Source organism: Quercus lobata, chromosome 11 (assembly GCF_001633185.2).
Source record: "Quercus lobata isolate SW786 chromosome 11, ValleyOak3.0 Primary Assembly, whole genome shotgun sequence".
NCBI classification, from domain to species: Eukaryota; Viridiplantae; Streptophyta; class Magnoliopsida; order Fagales; family Fagaceae; genus Quercus; species Quercus lobata.
The window spans coordinates 10,486,996-10,512,895 of record NC_044914.1 but is presented as its reverse complement, the minus strand read 5'-3'; the positions used below and the strand labels follow the sequence as shown (position 1 = coordinate 10,512,895).

General features: G+C 36.0%; 1 protein-coding gene across 1 annotated transcript in view; it reads left to right on the top strand.

Annotated features, from left to right (window-relative positions):
• LOC115968476 (uncharacterized protein PHLOEM PROTEIN 2-LIKE A4-like) overlaps window positions 1-24,925 on the top strand; it is a 48,334-nt gene extending 23,409 nt beyond the window's left edge. The window contains exons 3-4 of the mRNA XM_031087883.1: window positions 8,711-8,829; window positions 24,420-24,925. Of these exons, the coding sequence (XP_030943743.1) occupies window positions 8,711-8,829; window positions 24,420-24,795 (495 nt within the window). The 3' untranslated portion in view covers window positions 24,796-24,925. The remainder of the gene's footprint in view (window positions 1-8,710; window positions 8,830-24,419) is intronic.
• The last annotated feature ends 975 nt before the right edge of the window (window positions 24,926-25,900 follow it).

Here is a 25,900-nt window from a genome sequence, read left to right as displayed (position 1 = left end):
TTCACTTCATCAACAATGAAGATTAGGACGTACTTGATTACAAAACCCTAAGGTGTACAAATGCAATAGCTTCACATAGAGAAAATAAGTCTCTTGGACTTTGTATTTGTGTGTGACAGCTCTTAAAATAAACCTTATATATGTCTAGGATTGTGAGAAAAGAAACCCCAAACAAATACGCAAAATTAGGCCAAATTTCAGATCTAGAAATTCTAAAATTGTAATTCTTGATAGATTGAGCTGCTATTGAGCTTCATATTAAGTCCCAATAGCAAGCATTTGTCGAGTTATCTGTCGAGGCTTAATGAATAGCTTTTCTTCACTTGTTTCTTGGACCAATCTTTATGTCTATAATACATGTCTTGAACAACATGTTTCTTGAAGTACTAAACCCATTTTAGATTTACCCAATTACAAGTAAATTGCATTTTGTCAAAAGATTAGCCAATTACAATAAATTATGACCTTAACAATCTCCCCCTTTAGCCATTTGTGACAGAACCACAAAAAGCAATTATGAGAGAAGTCTAACACAACTATCCCATAATATACAAAAGTACATAAGTCTAACCCTGCTATAAACTCTTGAAAAACTTTGCAAAAAGAGAGATCATGGCATGGTAGACTTGCAGCCTGTTATAACTGAAATACTTAAACAAGAGTCATCAAGACATCAAGTGTGAAACATAGACAAGTTGTATACGAGAAGAAACATGTGCATAAAGATAGAAAAGAAACAACACAAGTGAGACAAAAGTGAAGAAAACATACATCATCTCATATATATATATATATATATATCAAAGAATACAATGTATGTAATAAAAGTGGTCACAAGACCATAGTACATGTAATGAGAAAAACAATACATCAAAACCTCACTATATCCCTTAAAAACACTCTCCCTCTATCTAGTATGCCTTATGCTAGCTCTCCCCCTAACACCTAGACTACTCTCATCTACAAAACTAATCCCCCTTTTTGTCATGAGTGACAAAGGGTGTATCACTAAGAGGTCGTCATCTTATTATCATACTTAGAGCCAAAAGTATCATCATCATCATCATCTCCACCATCCGAAGAAGAAGACTTTTCAGCATGCTCAGGTGAAGGTGAGGGCGCAAAACCACCAAGGCTAGAGTTAGACTTCTCTCATTGCTAATTCAAGATGAGAGTCAGAAATCCATTGGTCTTTCAACTGGAGTTTATGTTAAATCCACTGCTTTGGCAACTAAGGTCTCTAGTGGATCTGGTAGTTCTGGTTATGGTGGAAATTCCTATGGGAATGGAAATTTTGGTGGCAAGGCAACAAGAATAAGGGTAAAGACAAACCAGTGTGCAATCATTGTGGACTTATGGAAAAGTGCTATAAGCTTCATGGATATCCTTCTGGCTATAAGGCCAAAGGAAAGAATCCAATGGCTAATTAGGTTGGAAATTTTGAGTTTAGAGCTAATTTTGGGGTCATGGAGTTAGATTCTATGCCTCTACAACAATCTTTTTCTCCATAGCAAGCTTTTCCATTCACTATAGATTAGTATCAGAAGATTTTGGCCATGATTGGGAGTTCAAGCCATGGTTTTCAAGGCCAAGGCAACATGACTACTTCTGAAGCTGCTCCTGTGGCTATGGCAAACAATGTCTCTACCATTACTCCACTTGTAGGTGTTCCTTTCAACTTAAAGCACTCTATTTTTGTTGCCAAAGTAGTTAATAGAAGTGCCTATAGTTGTACTACTTGGGTTCTGGATACAGGTGCCATTGACCAAATCATTTGTTCTGTTAGTTTGCTTACTTCCATAACTAGTTTAACTCAGTGTGTTGTTGAATTACCTAATGGAGAGAGTGCTCAAGTGACTCATATGGGTTCAGTTAGACTTTCTGCAAATCTGATTCTTGAAAATGTCCTTTACGTACCTTCCTTTTCTTTCAATTTATTGTCCATTAGCAAACTCCCTCAAAAATTGCCATATTGCCTTGTTTTCCTTTCTCAATTCTGTTTTATTCAGGACCTTTCTCTTGGAAGACGATTGGAGTAGGTGAAGTGCAACATGGACTCTACTTGCTGCAAAGATTAGATTGTATTAATCCTTCATCCTTGATAGACTATCTTTCCAAACACAAGTTTGCTCATTCATCCTCTTTTGTCAATTCTATAACTAGTATGTCTAGAATTTGGCATTTTAGATTAGGTCATCCCTCCATGTAGAAGTTGTTACCTTTACAAGAAACTTTTTCTATTACTTTCAATTCTTGTACTGATATCTGCCACATATGTCCTTTGGCAAAAGAGAAAAGGTTACCTTTTCCTTTCAATAACAATTTCTGTGCATCTCCATTTGATCTTGTACATGTTGATATATGGGGGCTTTATTTTGTTCCAACTTATGAAGGTTTTAGATATTTCTTGTCCATTGTTGATAATGCTACTAGAAGTACTTAGGTTTATCTTTTGAAAACTAAATAAGATGTTAGAGGTCTACTTGTTTCCTTTTACAAAATGATTTAAACTCAATTTAAGACTAATATCAAGTATATTAGATCTGATAATGGACAAGAATTTTCCATGGTTGATTTCTATTTTGCTCATGGTATAATACATCAAAAGAGCTGCATATACACTCCTCAACAGAATTCTGTGGAGGAGAGAAAACGTTAGCAGCTTTTGTCTATTGCTAGAGCATTAATACTTCAATCAAACATACCTTTGTGTTACTGGGGACTGTATTCTTACTGTAGCCCATATTATCAACAGGTTACCATCTTATGTTTGACAAAATAAAACTCCTTTTGAGCTTCTTTTTCATTCTAAGTCTTCCAATGCGCATCTGAGAGCTTCTTTTTCATTCTAAGTCTTCCAATGCGCATCTGAGGGTGTTTGGTTGTTTGTGCTATGCTTCCACTATTTCTGTTCATAGGGACAAATTTCAGCCTAGAGCCCAAGCCTATGTTTTTTACTAGGCTATCCTCCTGCTACAAAAGGGTATAATCTTCTTAGTCTTACTTCTAGAAAAGTTTTCATTTCTAGAGATGTAGTTTTTCATAAGAACATATTCCCATTTATTTCTCATGATTCTGTGTCTTCATCTCATTCAACTGATTTTCCATATCCTTCCCCTGATTCTTCTTCCACTCTTACCATATTCCCCATTGATTCACCTTTTATCATGATAGTTTCTTTCATGATTAGCATTTTTCACCTGATGTTGATTCAGATTCTGATGATGATGTTGAATGTTCTCCTTAATCTGTTTTAACTCAGGATGTTCAACTTGCTGAATTTAATACCTTACCTTTAGTTCACCAATCAAATGAGTCAGTTGTTGTTCCCTTAGTTGAACCCCCTACTGTATCACTTGCTACCCCACTTGTTTTACCACTTGTTGTACAACCTGATGTTCCATCTCAGGGTCTTAGAAGGTCCACTAGAGTGTCACATACCTCATCTTACTTACAATCTTATCATTGCAATCAAGTTAGTGCTTCATCTTCACTTTCTACTCCAACAATCCCTAAGAAAGGTACTGCCCATCCTTTTCACAATTTCCTTTCTTATTCTCACCTCTCTACAAAACATAGACATTTTTGCAATTCCATTTCTTCTGTTATGGAACCTAATTCTTCTGCCCAAGCTGTTAAGGATCCTAAGTGGAAAGAGGAAATCGCAGCAGAGGTTGCTGCTTTGGAGGCTAATAATACTTGGTCTCTCACTTCTTTACTTTCCCACAAGAAGCCTATAGGCTGCAAATGGGTATACAAAATCAAACATAAGACAGATGGTTCTACATAGAGACATAAGGCAAGGCTAGTTGCCAAGGGTTTCACTTAAAGAGAGGGTTTAGATTACACAAAAACCTTTTCTCCAGTTGCTAAAATGGTCCCTGTTAAAGCTTTGCTTGCTATGGCTACTGTGAAAGGATGGCATTTGTCTCAACTTGATGCTTACAATGCCTTTCTACATGGGGATCTTGAAGAAGAAGTCTACATGGTCTTACCTCCAGGCTTTCATAGCAAGGGGGAGGTTGTTTGTAAACTTAAAAAATTCTTATATGGTCTAAAGCAAGCTTTTAGACAGTGGTTTTCAAAGTTTTCTCATGCTTTGATTCAATTGGGTTTCAATCAATCCAAGGTGGATTACTCTCTCTTTACAAAGAACAGTTCCGAAGCTTTTATTGCATTGCTTGTTTATGTGGATGATGTTCTCATAGCTAGTGACAATGTACAAGTAGTGGCAGACCTCAAAGTATTACTAGATAAGCAATTCAAGCTTAAGGACCTAGGAGACTTAAAGTTCTTCTTGGGCCTAGAAGTTGCAAGGTCTAAAGAAGGCATTAATTTGTGTCAACGAAAGTACGCTTTAGAGCTCTTAAGTGATGTAGGTTTGTTGGGTTATAAACCAGCAAAAACACCTATGGAACAGAATCTAAAACTAAGCAAGTATGAAGGAAAAGAGTTGAAAGACCCTGGCATTTATAGGAGGTTGATTGGCAGACTTCTTTACCTAACCATTACAAGACCAGACATCACCTTTGCAGTCCATAGGCTAAGTCAATTCATGGCTAAGCCTGGAATGCCACACCTTCAAGCTGCTAATAGGGTTTTACAGTATATCGAGGGCACCCCAGGTCAAGGTTTGTTATTTTCTAGCAAGTCTGAATTGCATATCAAAACCTTTGCAGATGCAGACTGGGCTGCATGCTCTTATACCTGAAGATAAACCACATGATATTGTGTTTTTATTAGGGAATCTTTAGTTTCTTGGAAGTCTAAAAAGCAACAAACAGTTTCAAGATCATTAGCAGAGTTAGAATGTAGGGCAATGGCAGTGGCAGTGTGTGAGCTTTTTTGGTTGATAAGCTTTCTCAAAGACATTCAAGTCCCTCATTCTAAAACAACTTTGCTTTTTTAGTGATAGCCAAGCTGCATTGCATGTTGGAGCTAACCCTCTGTTCCATGAGAGGACAAAATACATTGAAATAGACAGTCACATTGTTAAGGATAAAGTTCTGGCTAAGGTAATACGATTGTTGCATGTTAGACCCAAGTCTCAAGTTGGAGATCTCTTATCAAAGGCACTTGGCTCATGACAGTTCTCTCATTTACTGACCAAGATGAGTATGGTGAATATACATTCCCTTCTTCTTCTTGAGGGGGAGTATCAGAAGGTTCAGACCATAGATGAGCCAAGCACCTGAACTGGAACCATCAAAGAACAAAGTCTTGGAACAAGTTGCTTTTGCATCTACATAAACGACAGTAGTTTGGCATTTGGTCTGTAAAGCTACTTGTAGTTTTAGGCTTAGCGATTAGTAGGTTAGTTATATTTATATACACATGTCAGTAGCTAATTGGGTATTTTCATAATTGAGTTTTGGAGGGAAACCCGTATAATTTGGGAAATTAGTTTAGGGAGTTAGTTACATTTTTCTTGTATAATTATCTCTATGTACATTCAGTTTTCTAATTAATGCAAAGTATTTATTCATCAAACAATCAAACTTTCATAGTTCTCCTACATTTTTTTCTTATAAATATACAAACTTTCCATATTTATTTAAAAATTATAAAAATAAAAAATCATAAAAAATAGCCTTTCTCACAATTGTTTAATATATATATATATATTTTGGGAAATAATATTCTAATGCTACAACTTACAACCAAACAAATGATTAGATTTAATTATTCCATTACAACACCTTTTTTTCCGAGCAATAAAAATTACAATTTCTATCATAATTTTCATTTAGTGTACCATATGTGCCCTAAGCTTTTCATACTTAAATGAAATCCACAAATCTAGAAGGTGTTCACATTCAAGCGGAAATTCCATTATAAGAGGGCAGTTGACATCAATCTCTACCCGCACCCTTACAAATTTCTTCCAATTTCCTACTCCACTTCCTACCAAATCTACATCCAAAGTCCTTCCTATGAAGCTCCCAATCATAAAAAAGATTGTTTTTAGATTGCTTAATTAGTGGTAAACCATGGACTTGAACTGAAAATTCAGTAGTGGTAAGGTCTCCCTCATTTAGACTTGGGTTTGGATTAAATGTTCTCCTTTGACAGAAAATGGCCTACGATCCCAGGCTTTATTCACATTAGCCTTATTTCTAAGCCTTTGTTTGGGAATTCATTAATGAATGAAATGGAATAGTCATAAAGAAATAGAATGAAATGAAATGTATTTAAGTAAAGGAAAATAATGGAAATGAAATGGAATTAGGTAATTTTGTTTGGATATTTTAAAATAAATGAATAGAAAGGAATGGAAGGTAAGTAATCTTGTTTGAGAGTAACATAGAGGGAAATTAATGAAATCATTTTATGGTAATATTATTATTAGACTTAGGTTGAGTTTGGATTGCACTGAAATATGAAAGTTGGAGCGTTTGACGTTTTTTCTGTGGGCCCCGTGCATTGTTCACGGGACTCGCAAGTACGGAAAACGCAAATGTTAAGTTAAAATTGGGTCCCATGGCACTATTCACATATTTAAAATTTATTTTGCTACAGTGTTTTTAGTTTTCAACAATAAGCGGTATCCAAACTGACCCTTAGTGTGAGTTTGGATAGCACTGATGCGTTGGGTGTTTGACATTTGGCCTTTTTTTGGGGTCCCACGGCACTGTTCGTGGGACCACCAAACTTAGCAAAATGCGCATACCCATGCATTTTTGGGTCCCACAGCACTATTCATATATTTAAAAATTATTTTGCTACAGTGTTTTCAGTATTAAGTTTTTAGTTTTTAGCAAATAAGCGGTATCCAAATAGACTATTAGACCTTTATTTTAAAATAAAGAGTTGAATATATAGGGGTCTTTTGAGAGTTTTCGTAAAGAGGGGGATGAAAATTTGAGATTTTGAGAGAATAAAGTATTCTCTCCTACCTATTCTATTATCTCTCACTTAAACTCTTAAATTAAGGGAATGAATTTTTCATTCTCTCAATTAAAACTCCCAAATAATAGAATGAAAGAATATTCTAATTCTTATTTTCATTTCTTTCCATTCCATTTTTTTCCATTTTTTTTTTCCCATGGTGTTTAGTTGGGGGTGCAAAAGTGAAGGAATGAAATACACTTTTGTTTGATTGAGAAAAATGAGAGGATGGAACATATAGCTTGTATATATTTACTTTCATACCCCTATTGGATAAGAAAAAAGTAACAAATTAGGAAAAAAAATGAAAAAAGAAGAAGATGAAAAAACAAAAACGGATGAACATATAAAAATAAAATAAAAATTGAATGAGAGGTACCAAAAAAAGACAAAAACCAAAGGGCACCTGGTAACAAAAAAAGGGCAAAAACCGAAACAGGTGAGTAACTAAAAAGGACAAAAACCAAAGAAGAAAAACAAAAAGAAAAAAGAAAATGACAAACCCATTTGAACGTTGCACAGTGTGGGCATTTTGGTCAAGCACGCAAGAACTTTTTGTGTTTCGATTTTCTCTCCAGTTTTATTTATGTTTTGTGGAGAAAAAGTCTTAGTTGGTCTGGGGAGAACACACGCAGGTTCCAACCGTTTTTCCTCCTAAAATTACCCCAACCACACCCAAAAATAATAATTTTCTCAACTTTTCTCCTATTTTCCATTCCCCTAAAATCACCCCAACCAAATGGGGCCTAAAGGTGAACATAAATATATTTCTATTTAAAACTGATACATCAACCTCATAAATAAGGTTCCAAGCTTTCCTTATTATTTGTTTCACTACCATATTAGGAGTCATTAAGAAACTTAAATTAGATAAAATCTAATAAGAAAAAGACTTGAATATATTGACTAAAAAAAAAAAAAAAAATGATTGATGAGAGATAAAGTGAGAAATGAGAATATTGAAATGAGATTAATAAATTAAGAGAGACTGAAATGATGATAGAGAAGAGAAAAATGAAGAAAGTTTGTGTGTGTGTGTGTGTGAGAGAGAGAGAGAGAGAGAGAGAGAGAGAGAGAGAGAGAGTGATGATACTTGTTGCAACTACAAGTCGAGCTATTGAGGAGAGCAGAACTACTGTGACTAAAAAGTCGAGGAGAGCCAAGCTATTGGTGCCTTCAAGGATATCTCCAGGCCACAATATCTCTCTTGATATCGTTCTTAGGAAAAATGAAATTAGAGATTATTTTTATGGAATGAGTTGAATGAATTATGAATCTGAATAATTATGATTTTTTATTTTTATTTTTATTTTTGAATGACTTTTTTTGTTTAATATTTTGTTCATTTGTTGTTATTTGGCCTAATATTCTTGTTGTTTGGGTTTTTCTGCTGGTGTTTAGACTAATTTTTAGAGTTGTGCTCAGGAAAGAACAAATTGTCACAATAGTCAATAGCTAAGGTGCCAGTCTCTCATAGGTCAAAATAAAATATTAAATTAGGACTTACCAAAATTAAAAATAAGGATGTTGTAAAAATGTTGTGAATTTTCTTTTGTGTCCATAGAATTTCTTATTTATTTATTTATTTATTATTGTTTTAGGGGTTAAGGATTATGTTTATATATATATATATATATATATATATTTTTTTTTTGTGAGTCAAGGCGTTCATTTGAACACCCTAAACTTTATTAAAAGTTTAGATTTCGCCACTAAACTTTAAAAGGTTTTTGGCTCCTAGTGTTGTTATAGCTGTTTTTGTTCTTCTATTGTTATTATTGCTTTAATTTCATGTTCTTATTCATAATTCATCCTATTGTAGAAGTATTTTGTTGACGAGAAGTTCAACAAGAATTGCTTCATAGTGTTTGCCCGAAAACTTTTAATCAGTTGGGCTGAAAATCCTGATTATTGGAAATGGACCAAAGAGAAAGACGTGAGGTAAATAGCTTAAGACCTTCATATTATTTTTAAAGCTACTCAACGTTTTGAAACAGATGGTAAATGTTCAAATAGTGTGTAAAACACCTATAAATGTTTAGACCCCCCAATTACAAATTACCAATTCAAACTTATTATCAAACAATGTATGTATGGAATATGAAAATAAGCTAAAATAGAATTGATGAAACAATCTAAACCGAAAATAATCACAACCACAACAGTAATTAAATGGAAAAGATTAAGGGAAGAAAGATGCAAACACAAAGACAACACAACGATGTGTTATCGAAGAGGAAACCGAAGTCCTCGGCATAAAACCTCTCTGCCGCCCTCCAAGCGGTTAATAATCCACTAGAGAATAAAGTTGGGATACATGAACAGTAGAAGACCCTCCAAGCCTAATCTACCCAGTGTACTTAAGCCCTCCAAGCTTCTTGCTCCAACAAGGTTACGCTAAACCTATGTCTTCTTTAGCTTACCGGATCCCGCAATTAACCCATTGCATTAACCAATACCAATTGGTCCCTTCCTAATTATTTCCCAAGCACTAAATAACCTTCTCATAGATATAGGTATGGTGAGATAAGGATTTGACTAATGTACCTCTCAAGGATGTAATAATGGAGAAGGTGAGAGTAGAAGAATTTGGAGAATCAAAGGATAAAGATTGTGGGTGAGTCAATCTTGTTTTTTTCTAGGGTTTCTTTCTCAAAATTCTCTCTGGAAGCTCTCTACAATATGTGGGTATAAGGGTATTTATACTGGTGTTTTTGGAATGCGAAAGGTCAGGTTTGTAACAAACAGAGCTGTCTGGCGACTCGGGCTCGCGACTGGAATGAGTCGCGAGTTTGAGTTGCAAACTAATTACCTGGCCAAACTGGAAGTTTTGTCTTGTAGTGCTCCAGCTAGCGTGACTCTTCAGCTCCCCTACATGCTTCACACATGTGCCTCTTTTGGCGACTCTCCAGTTGCGAGGCTCTGCTTGAGTGCACACTCTTGAGCTTTTCTTCACACTCTATCCCACATTACCCTTACATGATTCTCACCTAAATATAGGGTTTTTAAATGCTGAATTACAAGCAAATTGGCACGGAATAAAGCCAACAAAATGGTTGATTAAATTCAACCTTACAATCTCCTCTTTTGGCTATTCCGTGACAAAACCCCAAAACAAACTCTAGACTTAACATGTGAGTTGGGAACAGTTGAACAAAACTCACTCACACCAAACTTTAGAATCTATGAAGCTCTTGAACCATACGTACAAGTATTTCTTGAAAACAACAACGCAATATGATCATTGTATGCAGAAAACTTGAAATGCATATGGAGCAAGCACAATGCGATCAAGCAAAATGGAATGAAGCAATAAAGTATGGCTTGACCAAAAACAAACAATCACTATAAATAGTGATCACAAAGATCATTCACACAAGGAATGAACATCCGAACATGCAAGCTAATAAGCTCAATGCAAAGTATCATTTGCTTGTCCAACACTCAACCGATACAAAAACTCAAAGTAATTGCATCAAGGATATAAAATCCAACAAGGGCACAAGAGTGATGTAGTTAAAGAAATGCATAACATTAACAACAAGTACTAAGCTATAAAGCATGGGTACAAATCAATATATTGAAAATAAACTTATATATATAAACCAAAATACCTCAAAAGCTTTAAACAAAAGCACAGTAAAACCATCCATGAGTTTAAACCAAGTATTTAGCATAGTACTGAGCAAACCCATAATTAAGATTATCCAAAACATAATAACAAAAACTATAGATAACATAAATCAAAATTCTTAAAAGTTTTTGGCTTTGCTCCCCCTCAAGAGCTACCCCTACTTCTCCTTTAAAATTCTCCCCCTTTTTGACCGGAATGGCCAAAGCGTTACTGTTGAATAGTAAAGCTGTCAAACTTTGCTGAAAGTAGATTCATCTGCTCTTGGATAGCAGCCAGCCTGTCAGATTGCTCATTCTGGACGTCTCGGAGTCCATCAATCCTTTCAAGGATGATCTAGAATGCATTTGGAGGTACTGCAGAGGATGATGAAGCTTGGCTCCTTTTGGCAAGGCCTCTTGAGCTTGAGGGTTGTTCTTTAGCTTCTGTCTCAGTTTCCATTGGATCTCCTTGTTCTTAATCACCCTCCTCTTCATTACCTGGCAGACGAACTTTGATCCGTGTAATGATTAGAGCATTAATAATTGAAGGAGTAGGCTCGAGACTGATGTCTTTAGGAATTTCCACACCCTTTGCTCTAAAGAGCCTCATGAGTAGACTAGGGAAAATAACCTTTGCCTTGAAGTGGTTCTTGTCTCATTAGCAATAGTGTAGAAGATATGAGCACTAATATCAATGTAAGTGTTTTCACGAAGCTCCATGAGGAAAATGGCTCTAGCATTATAATGGTGGTCATCTTCTTCATCGGGAACAAGTTGAACATCATGATCACTGTAATCATCTCATATCAGCTAGAAAAGGAGTAGTGTTGAGACATCTCCCTTCTCTAACTCCACCAATATGAGATTGGATAGTTTCTACGGAAAGCCTTCTGTCCTTGTAGTGTGTGAAATCATGGTCCAATTCCTTAAAACCAAGCACCTCATCAATGTCCTCCAGATCAATGTTGAATTCATGGCCTCTTATCCAACAGTTGATCTCATCCTCTCTTAAGACAGCATTGGCATAGAATTCTTTGATCAAAGGTTCACATTCCCTAGGAAAATCACTTAGTAGCTTTTCCCAACCTCTATCCTGAAAACAACTGGGAATGAAAGAGTCCTTTAAATCAACCAAATCCATAAATCTTTCTTGGATGATGGGAGCCTTCTCATAAAACTAATTGTATCTCTCAAAGTGTTTAGTAGACCTGAATCGGGTATTATCCATTTTCTTCCTTTTGTCAGCCTTCTATGCGGTAGTCTTCTTCCTTGGAGTCATCTACAAAAACATAGCAACAAAGACCATAAAACAGAGCACAACATATGGAAACCCAACAATTAGTAACAAATTAGAAGCACTGACAAGGACAAAGAGTTAAACCAAATATTTAGTCTGCAATCTAGCTTAGAAACAACATGTCATGAGATAACACACAGTAACAGAACACAGTAGAGTTTTATCACAAACTTTTAAATATATCACAATGTGAGTGTGTGTTCAAAACATTCCATGAACAACCTTGGGCAAAATGCAAAAACATTTAACTAGAGATGCAAATACCAACCAGTGTATACCAGAGACATCTCACAAACAGTGTATATCACAAAATCCCTAAAATTCAAGCAAATGTCTACAAGACATTTTACAATGGGTATGATATGCACAACACAAGTTAGACATGATACACAACTCAACAATGGGAATCAACCATGAAAGCATGTGTAACAAGCATCATATTGTCATAACCAACTATATGTTTTTTAGACCCCTTAAAACACAACTGAGTTAACCTAGTAAATTAGCCAAGTGATTACTTAGTCCAAATTTTAGATCTAGGTTAACACAATCATATAATCATATCAAAATAAAGTGCGAAATATAAATAACACAAAGATATGATGACCTAGGAAACCACATCGGTAAAAACCTGGGGAAGATTTAACCTAGCTATCCTCAAGGTAAACTTGAATTCACTATGAAAGAATTGAAGTTTTACAATAGCGACTTAGACCACTAACATCCTATTGCTACCCACCAGTAGAAACTTACTGACACAACCACGTGCAAGCTCCGAGACCATGGACTCATTCTTTCTTGGATTCTCCAGCAAATACAAGCACACCTGCTTATGTTTCTTTAAGCTCTTTAGTGCAGCAACTGAATGATCATCAAGCTCTCAATGAAATCTCCTTCTTAATAATCCTAAGCATGTGTGAAGGCAACCACCTCTAGATCTCACAAGAGATTCACACACCCAGCAAATAGAGCAACCACAAAAACGTGGCTAGGGTTTCCCTTTTATACCTAGGGTAAAACATAAAACCTTACACATCATATGGGCTTAGGGCTGAGTTGGAAAATTCTGCAGAAAAACATTTTGCCTGAGTTTTGATCGATCGAGTCTAATTCTCGATCGATCGAGCTAGACCGAATTGCATAATGAATTCTGCAACAGCTCGATTCCAACTTTACACAAAAGACCTATACTTTGAGCAAGTCTAAACAAGACTAAAAACCTGTTTTGATCATGGTTTGCCAACAATAGAAATTAGAGTTCTAATACATAAGTTCCTAAGTACTTAGAACCTAACAAACTCCCCCTTTGGCAATCTGTGACAAAACACAAACACAATGCTCAAAGTTACAAGGAAAACAACCTTTTACAAACGATAAAGCCCATTAGAAAAAATTCAACCTAACTACTATCCATCAATTGCAAGTGTAGACAGTAGCACGACTGAATCAACTTGTAATTTTCCTGAAATACTCAACAAACACATAAACGCATGTGTGGAAAATACAAGCAAAACAAAAATAAATTCTTTATTTCACAAAACACAAAATAAAGACATATATCATGAATAACTCATAAATATAAATCAATAAGCAGTGAAACAAGAAACATAGACAACAATGTATCTCAAAGTATCTCCCCCTATCATGTATAGCCCAAAAACAATACATTAAGAGCCAAAAAGTAAGTACACAATGAAGCACTTAGATACAATCTAATAGCTCCACAAGCTCCAACATACAAAAATCTCCCCCTAACTACAAAAATCCTCTACAAGTGTACTCCCCCTTTTTGTGGTGGAATGCCAAAGGGCAATCAGAAACCATCATCAAAAGGAGGTGGCGAAGGTGAACGTCTAAGATGCGCCAAATCTGCTCGCAAAGCACGGAGCTCATCAAGCATGTCCACCAAAAGCTGACCATTAGCCGCCTGAACGGTCATGACAGTCTCCAATGTACAACGAACGTCCAAGTCATCTGAAGTAGATGGAGGAGGAATAGCAGCAGCAGCAGCACCAACTGGATCAGCAGACGCCTCACCAGAAGTAGTACTTGTAGAAGAGGGAAGAGGGGGTGCAGTAGCAGAAGGCTTAACTCTAGGACGTTTAGAGCTCTCTCTCATATAAGCAGCCATTTGCCTAAGAAAGGTGGCACCTATGGGAGCAACTATGTGTACGGGCTCAGAAGCGAGGAAGTCATTTAACCCTAAAAATAGCAAAATCCGATTAATGAAAACAGGATGAAAAAGAGCATGAGCAACAAAAGAACTCCTATAAACCTCATTCACATAACGAAGAAACAAATGAGGAAAACTGATAGGAACTCCTATAAACCTCATTCATAGAATGAAGAAACAAATGAGGAAAACTGATAGGAGCATTAGTAACAAGAGCGTACAAAAATGCATATCGCTCTAAAGGAATGGTGTGCAGATGAGAGATAGGTCACAAGGAATGACACGCTATCCTAAAGAAAAGATAGGTAGTCTCAGTGAGCTCAGTAGAAGTGATCTGAGGATTAGAACCCTACCGGATAGAAGTCCCAGTGATGTAAGACATGATGTCGTCCAATGGAGGAGACTTATCATAGGGATAAACAGGGTACTGGACCAAAGGTACCCCAAGAGCATCAGCCTCTACACCTCGTATCCAACTCTTTACTAAAGTGTTGGAATCATAGATGTGGATAGAGAGGTTCGAGTAGAACTCTCTAATCAAGGCAGATGGAGGAGGATGACCAATATTCAACAGTGGTAATCAGCCCCTACACTCAAAGTTTGCCCTAATGGCAGGATCTAACTCATCTAGCAAAACCTTACGCTCAGCCCAAATCTTTCTCTTAATGTTCAAAGTCTCATATAGCTCCTTGTTTTTCTCACTCGGAAACAACTCACTCTGAAAGGGAGGCTCAGAAGAAGAGGAGGCTATCCTATGGGCTCTAGTCTTCCTAGGCATGGTGCTAGGGTAAGGACAAGACACAAGGTAGAAAATAGTTCATAATGATCAAATTAATCAATCCAACAAGCCAATTTCATCAATTAAACCCAATTTGAACAAAATCCCCAATTCGGGTATATTCAAGCCCTAGAAATTTTAATTTCTCACAAAACAGCAAATTGATCAAATTAAACCATCAAGAACAGTTATATAGAGTCTTAGAACAAAAACCCATTGATCAATTTCAAGAGAAACAAGTTGAATCATCAAAAACCCCAAGAATTTTTAGGTTCGAATTTTTCCTCAAATCACATGATTTAATGCATGAAACATGTAAATAAATGCAAAAGAAAGGGTATAAAGGTCTTACCGGCCTCGGGAGAGAAAAACCTTGCAAAAAGAATGGAGGAAAACGACAAAAAAAATTTGATTGAAGCCTTGACCGAGTCGTATAAAGAGAGAAAGTTTTGAAAACTTTTTGAAAAGTAAGTTTGAACACGTGAAAATCAGATTTGAAAAACTATTTATATGATTTTCGATTGATTGAAAATTAGGTTCGATCAATTGAAAATAATTTTCGATCAATCGAAAATGCTTCGATTGAACCAGTATCAATTGAGCATCGATCGAAACGGATAGAGGTTGACCAAAGTTTTTAATCACAATTTCGATTGATCGAAAAACAGGTTCAATCGATCAAAATTCTTGAAAAAAAGTTTTTTTTAAAAAAAAAAAAAACTAGTTTTGTGCAGAAACCCCTCAAAGCATTGAATTTTAAGAATAAAATGCATGAGTATGAGATGAAATGTTTTTCAAAAACACAAGTTTTGAACCCAGTTTTCCCAAAATTAAGATGTTCAAACAATTCTCCTTAAATTTTCAAGCTTCAAACACATTTTGCATAAAATTCAAGGAATTTTCAAACTTGGTTGGCCAAATCAAACTCACACACAATAACATGTACAAAGTTTAGCAAAGAGTAACTTGTGTAGTATGTGCAACTAGTAAAAACTTGAGATACATGTGAGATGATATGTAAATAGAAATCAAACACAAAGTCTTCAAAATTCATCACATGGAATTTAAAAGAGACTATCACCTAAAGAATTACATCATATAACTCCCACATCTCTTAGATCATAAGCTTGCAATCATGTAAGTTTCTTAATTTGCCTCATATTGTACACACAAATTTTAATTTAGTAGAAACTTTAGTAAAATAGCCGGGATAAGGTACATACCAATTTTATTTGATTGATTTAATTTTTAGTCTAATAATGTACACACCAATTTTAAGCATTTAAACCGAGGCAACACCTTATATTCTTTTTGTACATGTGCTACACTTTCTCGAGCACAAAATCTTAAGATATGCACTAAGATGTTCATGATTGGCTAGTGAACAGTGGTGAGATGGTTATTTATGCCTTTCTTCGAAAGTTCAAGTCCGACAGTCAAAGACATGCGAATTCAAGATCAAAACAAAGTGATCAAAAATTATAAATATCTTCCCACACAACATGCACTACAAAGTTTCAATTAGTAAAGTGCAATAAATAAGCTCATCCCAGCTAAACAAAGTACATAGACATGCTATGTAAATATTAAATTGGCTAACCTTGATTTCAAATTCAAGAAAAAAATGAAAAACACAATTTGCTTCCTTTTTCCTTTTATTTTTTATTTTTTATTTTTTTAATTTGAAAAGAAGAAACAAAAACAGTCCTAGAATGAAATGCATGAATGTTATGCAATGCAAGTCCTAGAAACAAAATAAAACAAAAAAAATAACAATGGTTACAAAGAGTAGAGCAATGATGCATAAGGACCATGTCAGAAAGACTCACTTAGATTGAGCCATTTGCATCCAAAACTTGTTAGATACACCTTGAGTATTGGAGTTCTTATTCACATGAGAATGATTACCAACTTCAAGATTGGAATAAGGGTTTAAAGCCTTTACCAATTCATCAATAAGTATCATAGGATCTTGTGCTTGAGGTACATGCACTTTTTGTTTGTTTGCTCTCTTAGCAGCTTGCAGCTTGTAACAATTTGGACAAATGTGCCCAGACTTTCCACAAAAATGACAAACTCAAGCAGGCTTACCATGCAACTTGTCCTTAGTAAGGGTAGACTGCTTAGGTTTAGACTCTTTTAGATCAACCCTAATCTTCCTAGGTGGTGTAACTTCTACATATTTAGCCTCACTCATAGAGGGTTTGACAATCTCACTCACAGGGGGTTCGGAAGAAGAAGAAGGAACAAAGTTTGTGGAATGGGGTGCAGACACAGAGATGCTTTCTACAAAACCTAAGCCAGTTTTGTCAGAAGGAGACTTTTGAACACTTAGCATGTGATCTAGTTTGGAGCTTGCAGACCTATCAATTTGTTCTCTAGCAACAGATAGTTCACGTTCCAATTTCTTGACTTTTTCAAGTAAAAGCATATTCTCAATCTTCACATTATTCAAAAGTTCAGTAGCATCAAATAAATTCATAAGCAAATTTTTCTTATCAAGTTCAAGAGATGCAATTTTCTTTAAGCCTAATTCAATACTCATAGCATCTTTTGCAGCAACTTTGCAAAGTTTATTATAGGCTTCTTGATCTGCATCCTCAAAGAGTTCCCTATCAGAAGGGTTCTCTTCAACAGACAAGCTTTCTTTGACTACAGCAGTAGCAGTGAAAGTAATGAAGTTTCCATCCTCGTTACAACCAGACTCATCATCAGAAACTTCATCATCACTAAGGGTTACAACCATAGCCTTACCCTTAGACCTTAAGTATGTAGGACATTCAGATTTCATATGACCATACCCTTGACATCCAAAACATTGAGGACCCATAGAATTATTAGAAGGTTGACCTACTTTTTCTTTAGGTTTTTCAGTGTTATTAACCTTAATGGGATCATTCCTCTTAAAATTTCTAGGTTCAGCAGTATTATTACCTCTTGCCCTTCTGTTATTGTTCCTAAGAAAATTTCTAAAGTTTTTGGCAAGGCAAGCAATCTCAGTAGCAGAGAGATCATCATCAAATCCATTCGCCTCAACATCATCAACAGATTTAAGAGCCATTGATTTTGATTTGCTAGTCTTAGGTAGGTCCAACTCATAAGATTGAAGAGATCCTATAAGTTCATCAACAGGGATGGAGTCCACATCCTTGCTCTCAGTGATGGCAGTCACTTTGGGTCTAAAATCTTTAGTTAAAGATCTAAGAATCTTTCTAACAATTTTAGGTTGATCATAGATTTCACCCAAATTATATGCAGAATTAACAATATCATTAAGCTTAGCATAAAATTCATCAAAAGATTCATCATCAGACATCTTATTGCTTTCAAATTTAGAAGTTAATTGCTGTAACTTATTAATTTTAACAGCCTTTGTGCTTTCATGCACAGTCTGGAGGATATTCCAAGTAGTATGAGCAACCTCAATATTAGAGATTCTTTTAAATTCCTTCATAGAAATAGCATTAAAGATAGCATTCATAGTTTTGCTATTGAACGCGACTACTTCTTTTTGAGAAGTTTGCTACTCACTAACAGGGGTAGTGGGCTTCTCCCATCCGTATTCAATAGAGTTCCAGACTCTCTCATCAATTGATTTCAGGAATTCTTTCATCCTTACTTTTTAATAAGCATATTTATTCTTGTCAAAGTGAGGTGGAATAACAAAAGAGTGTCCGTGTTCCATGACAACAGGGGTTAAGGATCAGCTCAGAGATCAAAAGATCTACTGTAAGAGAGCTACCCGTTCTGATACCACTTGTACGTTTTTTAGACCCCTTAAAACACAACTGAATTAACCTAGTAAATTAGCCAAGTGGTTACTTAATCCAAATTTTAGATCTAGTTTAACACAATCATATAATCATATCAATGTAAAGTGTAGAATATAAATAACACAAAGATATGATACCCTAGGAAACCACACCAGTAAAAACCTGAGGAGGATTTAACCTAGCTATCCTCAAGGTAAACTTGAATTCACTATGAAAGAATTGAAGTTTTACAATAGTGACTTAGACCACTAACATCCTATTGCTACCCACCAGTAGAAACTTACTGACACAACCACGTGCAAGCTTCGAGACCACAGACTCCTTCTTTCTTGGATTCTCCAGCAAATACAAGCACACCTGCTTGTGTTTCTTTAAACTCTTTAGTGCAGCAACTGAATAATCATCAAGCTCTCAATGAAATCTCCTTCTTGATAATCCTAAGCATATGTGAAGGCAACCACCTCTAGATCTCACAAGAGATTCACACACCCAGCAAATAGAGCAACCACAAAAACGTGGCTAGGGTTTCCCTTTTATACCTAGGGTAAAACATAAAACCCTACACGTTATATGGGTTTAGGGCTGAGTTGAAAAATTCTACAGAAAAACATTCTGCCTAAGTTTCGATCGATCGAGTCTAATTCTCGATCGATCGAGCCAAACCGAATTGCACAATGAATTCTACAATAGTTCGATTCCAACTTTACACAAAAGACCTATACTTGGAGCAAGTCTAAACAAGACTAAAAACTTGTTTTGATCATGGTTTGCCAACAATACAAATTAGAGTTCTAATACATAAGTTCCTAAGTACTTAGAACCTAACAACAACAAAACCCATTCAATCAAACTCACAAAAAATAAACCCAACCCATATCCAAATCGTCACATATCTCAAATCTCCACAACAACTCAAAAATCAAGAGAACAAAGGCAACAAACATGAAATATTATGAGAAAATAAGAAAACCCATACCTTTTCTTGAAGTTTGAAGTAGAGATGATGAAGAAAAACGGTGATTTTTGAGAGAAACACGGTGAGTTTAAGAGAGAGATGAATGAACAAGACAATGAATAATAAAAATGTTTGAGGGAAAAAAATGAAAAGTTTTAAAAACTATCTTTAAAGCGCAAAACACGCATTTTTTACGACTGACACAAGTCGCGAACAAGTCGCTAGGACAAGTTGCCAAACACCCTGTGACAAAAATTTTGAAAAATTTGTCTAAGTGTTTTTCGCGACTGGAAGTTCTACTCGTGAGGAAGTCGTGAAGGGAGCCGTGAAAGTTTCTGAATAAACCTCACGACTGGAGCTTCCACTCGTGAACAGGTCGCCAAACCGAGTCGCGAGAAATCTAAAAACCTAGATTTTTGAAAAATTTTCTAAGTTTTTTTCGTGACTGGGACTATGACCCACTAGTGAGTCGCGAAAACCTTCTGTGTAAGCTCGCGACTAGGGCATGCAATTGGATCGACCTGCGAAGCAAGTTTCCAGAATAGGGCTACATAGTTTAAGAAATTTTTGACTTTTTGCAAAAACAAAATACTTTCCAAAAACAATTAAAACACTCAAAAATCGTTTTTTGTTTAATCAACATATAATTGAGCATGTGCAACACATTTCATCAAGTATAATCACACAAATGAATAAGACATTCATTAAACATAGACATGTGTGATGTGTGTGGGTATAAAAAATGATATAGCCCTTAGTCTAATGTGAAGCTTCAATGATCAATTCAACCAAGTCATACACAATTAGCATGACGAAAAGTGACCAATCTCAATTATAGAAGTATGCATATATGACCTCCCACATAAACTTGATTACATAATTTTGAAGCTTTTCATTTGGCTCCATTTATATCATAACATTTGATCTTTTTGAATCATTACATCTCATTTTGAGATCGATGCTTCAAATTTTTGACATTTCAATTTGATGAGTAAGCCTTTGGCTTTTTGGGAATCATACATTTATATAAAGGTCGCTTTCCCTTTTTCTTAGTCAAATACTAATATGTGCGACAACTTTTGCAGCTCATTATCTATTTTCATTTGGAGATTTACATTTGTTGAGCTCTTTAAGCAAAAATAAATAAAATAATAATAATAATAATAAAAAATAAATAAATAAAATAGTGGGAAGATATATAGATACAAGTCTATGCAAGTTTTAAGATCAATAAAACCATTGACTAATCATTTATGACAAGTTTAAAGATCTATTTACAACAGTCACATAGATGTCAAGATTTTTCCCACAATGATATGAGTGCATGAAGAACAAGTTACGCTCGTAAATGCACAAAGTCATTAGTAAAAAGGTATAAAGCAAAACATGCTTGTGACAATACACAATAATATCGATTAAACATTTTGGATTTTCTACTTTTTATGTTTTTGGATTTTTGACATAAAAGCAAGAAAAGATTGATAAAAAAAAATGTAAAAACATTCAAAGCAAATAGCAAACAAATAAACAATTTTCAACACATGCTAGAGAAATAACACAAGTCACACAAACAATCAATGTCATAAAACATAGGAAGTATTAATGCATGGACATATTGTAATGCTTATGCATGTGTACCCTTCTTCACCCACACAACACTTGTGTTTGGGGTGATATCCCTAGAGGATTGGGTATGATCATTGTGACTTTCAAACCTTCTGGTGAAGCTTGCCAAACAGGTGGTGAATGCATCAATCATCTTCATCACATCTCTCACTCCGAGATCACCTTCTTGACCTTTTGATTGCTCAGTAGTCCAATTCCCTTTGCCATGTTTTGGTCCTCTCAACCTTTGAGCACGTGAATTCTTCAATGCTTTAAGCTTATAACAATTTGGTCTGGTGTGTCCTTGAATTCCATAGTGATGGCAGAAGTGTTGGGTTCTCGAACCTCTTTGTGACTTTGGGAGTGATTTCCCTTTACCCTTAGGTTTGACCACTGATTGGTTAGGAGGCTTACTCATAAACCATTGGTCAGTCACATTTCTCTTCTTCTCCAGCTTCACTTTCTCAGCATTTGTGGTAGCTACCATCGGTTCTTTGTCTTTCACAAACTTCATTTCCTTGGATATATTAGCAGCCGAACTGCTCTCTCCAGGGTATCCCAATCCGCCTTTTTCAGAGAATGGTTTTTGATGAGCAAGCATTTCATCAAGCTTCTTGGAGGAGACTCGTTCTACTTTAGCATTAGCTTGAACCACCTCAAGCTCAAGAAATTTTATCTTTGAGTAGGCTTCGGTAGCTCTCCATTCAGCGTCTCCATTTCACATTTGGTCTCCTTGTATCGCACTAGAAGACTTCTATAATCTTCCTTTGCCCTCTTCATCTTTTTAATGGCTACGTTAGCCACTTTTGCATATTCACCGGTCTTCTCAAGGAGCGAATTGTAGGTTTCTTGTAGTCCTACTATTCCGTCATCTTCCTCATTATCAGATTCCTTTACTATCCCTATTGACTCCAATTTAGTGTGCTCACTAATCTCTTCCACTTGCGCATCCAAATCATCAGAAGATTCCATAGGAGCAATGGTCTTGAATGCAGAGAAGTTTCCCTCTCCATCATAGCTTTCATCTGAATTTGAATTAGAGGAGTCTGAATCACTCAGAGTAGTGGCATACACTTTGCCCTTCGCTTTCAAATAATTGGGACACTCTTTCTTGAGATGTCCATGTCTGTTGCATTCGAAGCACGTGATTCCTTGAGAGGATTGAGAGTCCTTCCCATCTTTCCTCTTGAAATCCTTTTCCTCATTTCCGAAATTTTGGATTTTTCCCTTCTCAACAAACTTTCCATTATTCTTGAGCTTCAAGAACTTTCAGAAATTCTTCACAAGATATGCCACTTCTTTATCGACTTCATCCTCATCCGATGAGTCATGAACTTCCACTCTCTCATTAATTGTCTTAAGAGCAAGGGATTTGCTCTTCCTTTGTGATGGCAATGACAGCTCATATGTTTGAAGTGAGCCAATTAGTTCTTGAACTTTGATATCATCAAGATTCTTACTCTCTTTAATTGCTGTAACCTTTGCACAGAAGCTCTCCGGCAATGATTGAAGGATTTTCCTTACTACCTTTAAGTCCTCCGTTTTCTCACCCAAATTGAACTTGCCAATAACCACCTCATTCAACTTGCCATAGAATAAGTCGAATGACTCATCTTCACTCATTTTTAGCTCTTCAAATCGAGTGGTTAGCATTTGCAATTTAGTGTCCTTCACCTTCTTCGTGCCTTCATAGGTGGTCTCCAATATTTGCCATGCCTCCTTGGCAACAGTTATGTGAGAAATCCTGTGAAACTCATCTGGAGAAACACCACAAAAAATTGCATTCAAAGCTTTACTGTTAGCGTTAGCTGCTGCAAGGCTGCCTTATCTCATGTGGATTTAGTAGCCTCTAGCCTAGTCCATCCAACATCCACTACATCCCAAACGGTTTCATCAATTGAACACAAAAATGCCCTCATTTGGACTTTCCAAAAGGCATAGTTGCTTCCATCAAAATATGGTGGAGCATTTAAAGATTGAGATTGATCCATCTCAAACGGGGTTAAGGATCACACTAAGGTAATTAAACCACAGCTAGTGCACCCGCTCTGATAGCAATTGAATGTTCAACTAATATGTAAAACACTTATGAACTTTTAAACCCCAAAATTACAAATTACCAATTCAAGCTTATTATCAAACAATGTATGTGCAGAATATGAAAATAAGCTAAAATAGAATTTATGAAATAATCTAAATCGAAAATAATCACAACCACAGTAGTAATTAAATGGCAAAGATTAAGGGAAGAGAGATGCAAACACAAAGACAATACAACGATGTGTTATCGAAGAGGAAACCGAAGTCCTCGACGTAAAACCTTTCCGCCGCCCTCCAAGCGGACAATAATCCACTAAAAAATAAAGTTGAGATACATGAATAGTAGAAGACCCTCCAAGCCTAATCTATCAAGTGTACTTAAGCCCTTTAAGCTTCTTGCTCCAAAAGGTTGCGCCGAACCTATGTCTTCTCTGGCTTACCGGATCCCGCAATTAGCCCATTGCATCAACCAATATCAATTGGTCCCTGCCTAACTGCTTTCCAAGTACCAAATAACCTTCTCACAGATATAGGTATGGTGAGATAATGATTTCGCTAATGTACCTCTCAAGGATGTGACAATGGAGAGGGTGAGAGTAGAGGAATTTGAAGAATCAAAGTATAAAAATTGTGGATGAGTCAATCTTGTTTTTCTCTAGGGTTTCTCTCTCAAAATTCTCTCTGGAAGCTCTCTACAATACGTGGGTATAAGGGTATTTATACTGGTGTGTGTTTGGAAGGCGAAAGGTTAGGTTTGTAACAAACAGAGCTATCTGGTGACTCGGGCTTGCGACTGGAATGAGTCGCGAGTTTGAGTTACGAGCTAACTGCTTGGCTAGACTGGAAGTTTTGTCCTGTAGTGCTCCAGCTGGCGCGACTCTTCAGCTCCCCTTTATGCTTCACACGTGTGCCTCTTTTGGTGACTCACCAGTCGCGAGATCCAGTCGCGAGGCCCTACTTGAGTGCACACTCTTGAGCCTTTCTTCCCACTCTCACACACACTACCCTTACATGATTCTTACCTAAATACAAGATTTCTAAATGCTGAATTACAAGCAAATTGGCATAGAATAGAGCCAACAAAATGGTTGATTAAATTCAACCTTACAGATCGCATGAAGAGGCAATAGGGGGTAATTTTGAAGATTCTTATTTACTTGAGGAACTAACAAATCATGAGTATTTTTAAAAAGATTGATGGGAAAAATTGTAGCTCTAGCATAAGTTTTTTTTGTTGACTCGGTATTGAGGGCTTCTTATCCAAATAATGAACATTTAAATCTTACTTGGTTTTGCAGTGGTGAAGATATTGAAGTGGCTGAGCTATCAAAGGTATGTTGGTTGAACATTGAAGGGACGATTCAGACAATTTATCTCTCACCAGGAACTGTGTATGAAGTTGTGTTTGTCGTGAAGATGAAAGATGAAGGTATCTGTAACATGAGGAATTTCTCGGTGACACTTACGATCATTTTCCCACGTTCGAAAAGTTTAACGCGCTCAGCAAATTTAAAAGAAAAACCTTTAGGAAATTGGATTGAGATCCTGGTAGGTGAGTTTACAATGTTACCAGAAAATGTTGGAGACATTTCATTCAAACTGGGAGAATATTCTTCAGATTGGAAGAAGGGGTTTGTTGTGAAATGTGCCACAATTCGACCGAAGAACCACTAGGCACTTGGATGTTAAGCTTTATCAATGTATTCAAGGCGACGAATGTGTGGTCAAATATGTGTAATTAACAACCAAACTAAATTATATATTACATATGTAAAATTAGTCTTAGAGTTTGCTCTTCCTCAAATGATTTTGATAAATTACTATTAGTTTCAAAAATTTAAGCCATAAAGAAATAGTAAATTTAATCATTTGACTGTTATTTTTATACTTTCCCCAAGTGTGGATATAGACTTGCCCTTAATAAGTGAGACTCAACACATGAGATTTTTAAGATTTTTTTAAATGGAAGATAGAATGAAGATAGGATTCGAATTTAAAATCACTTAATTTTATACCATGTCAAAAACAAAAGTAGACAAGAATAAGAGACAGATTTTTAACGATCACCCAAAAAAGTTTACGGCCATCTGTGTTTGTTATATCTCTCTATTCTGCATTGCGTTACAGAAGGTTCTTTATATACACATTTCCTACACACAAAATGCCTACTAGTGCAATTTGAGTTGAAGAATATATCATATAACGAGTGAGTGCTTTTGCTGATTACATAGAGATGTGCTCCTTGATGTGGTTAGGAAACTTTCCATATTGACTTGGTCTTCCTCGACACACCCCCTAAGTCGGAGTGGATATTCTGTGATGCACGGATCCAAATAACAGAAAGAATAATAAGAAAGAACAAGAAAGGAGCAAGTTAGTAATTTCGGCATTGAGGTTAATTTTGGATTTCCCTTAATGTGATATTTCTAAAGGATAGTTGCTATTTTGTAAGATCGGCTCTGCACGCTCGTAAGATGAAAACTTTATAAATGTGTGTAAGGGCCTGTTCACATTTTTGGTCTAAGCTCCAACTTATGCAACCTTGTTACCCTTTTTAGACCATAAAGTTGTACACTTTGGAGGATAAATCAGAGTAGCTACTTTGTCTAGTGAGATTACAAAGAGTGGGTTTGCTGCGTGAGGGAGGGAAAAGAGTTGCCTAGTGATGCATGCTATTTTTGTTGTAATCACTCATCTTTTTTATCCAAAGTTTCACTTTACGTTTCCATATTCTCTCTTCTTTCACTTTCAATTTCCTATCTAGGTTGCCTAAATTACT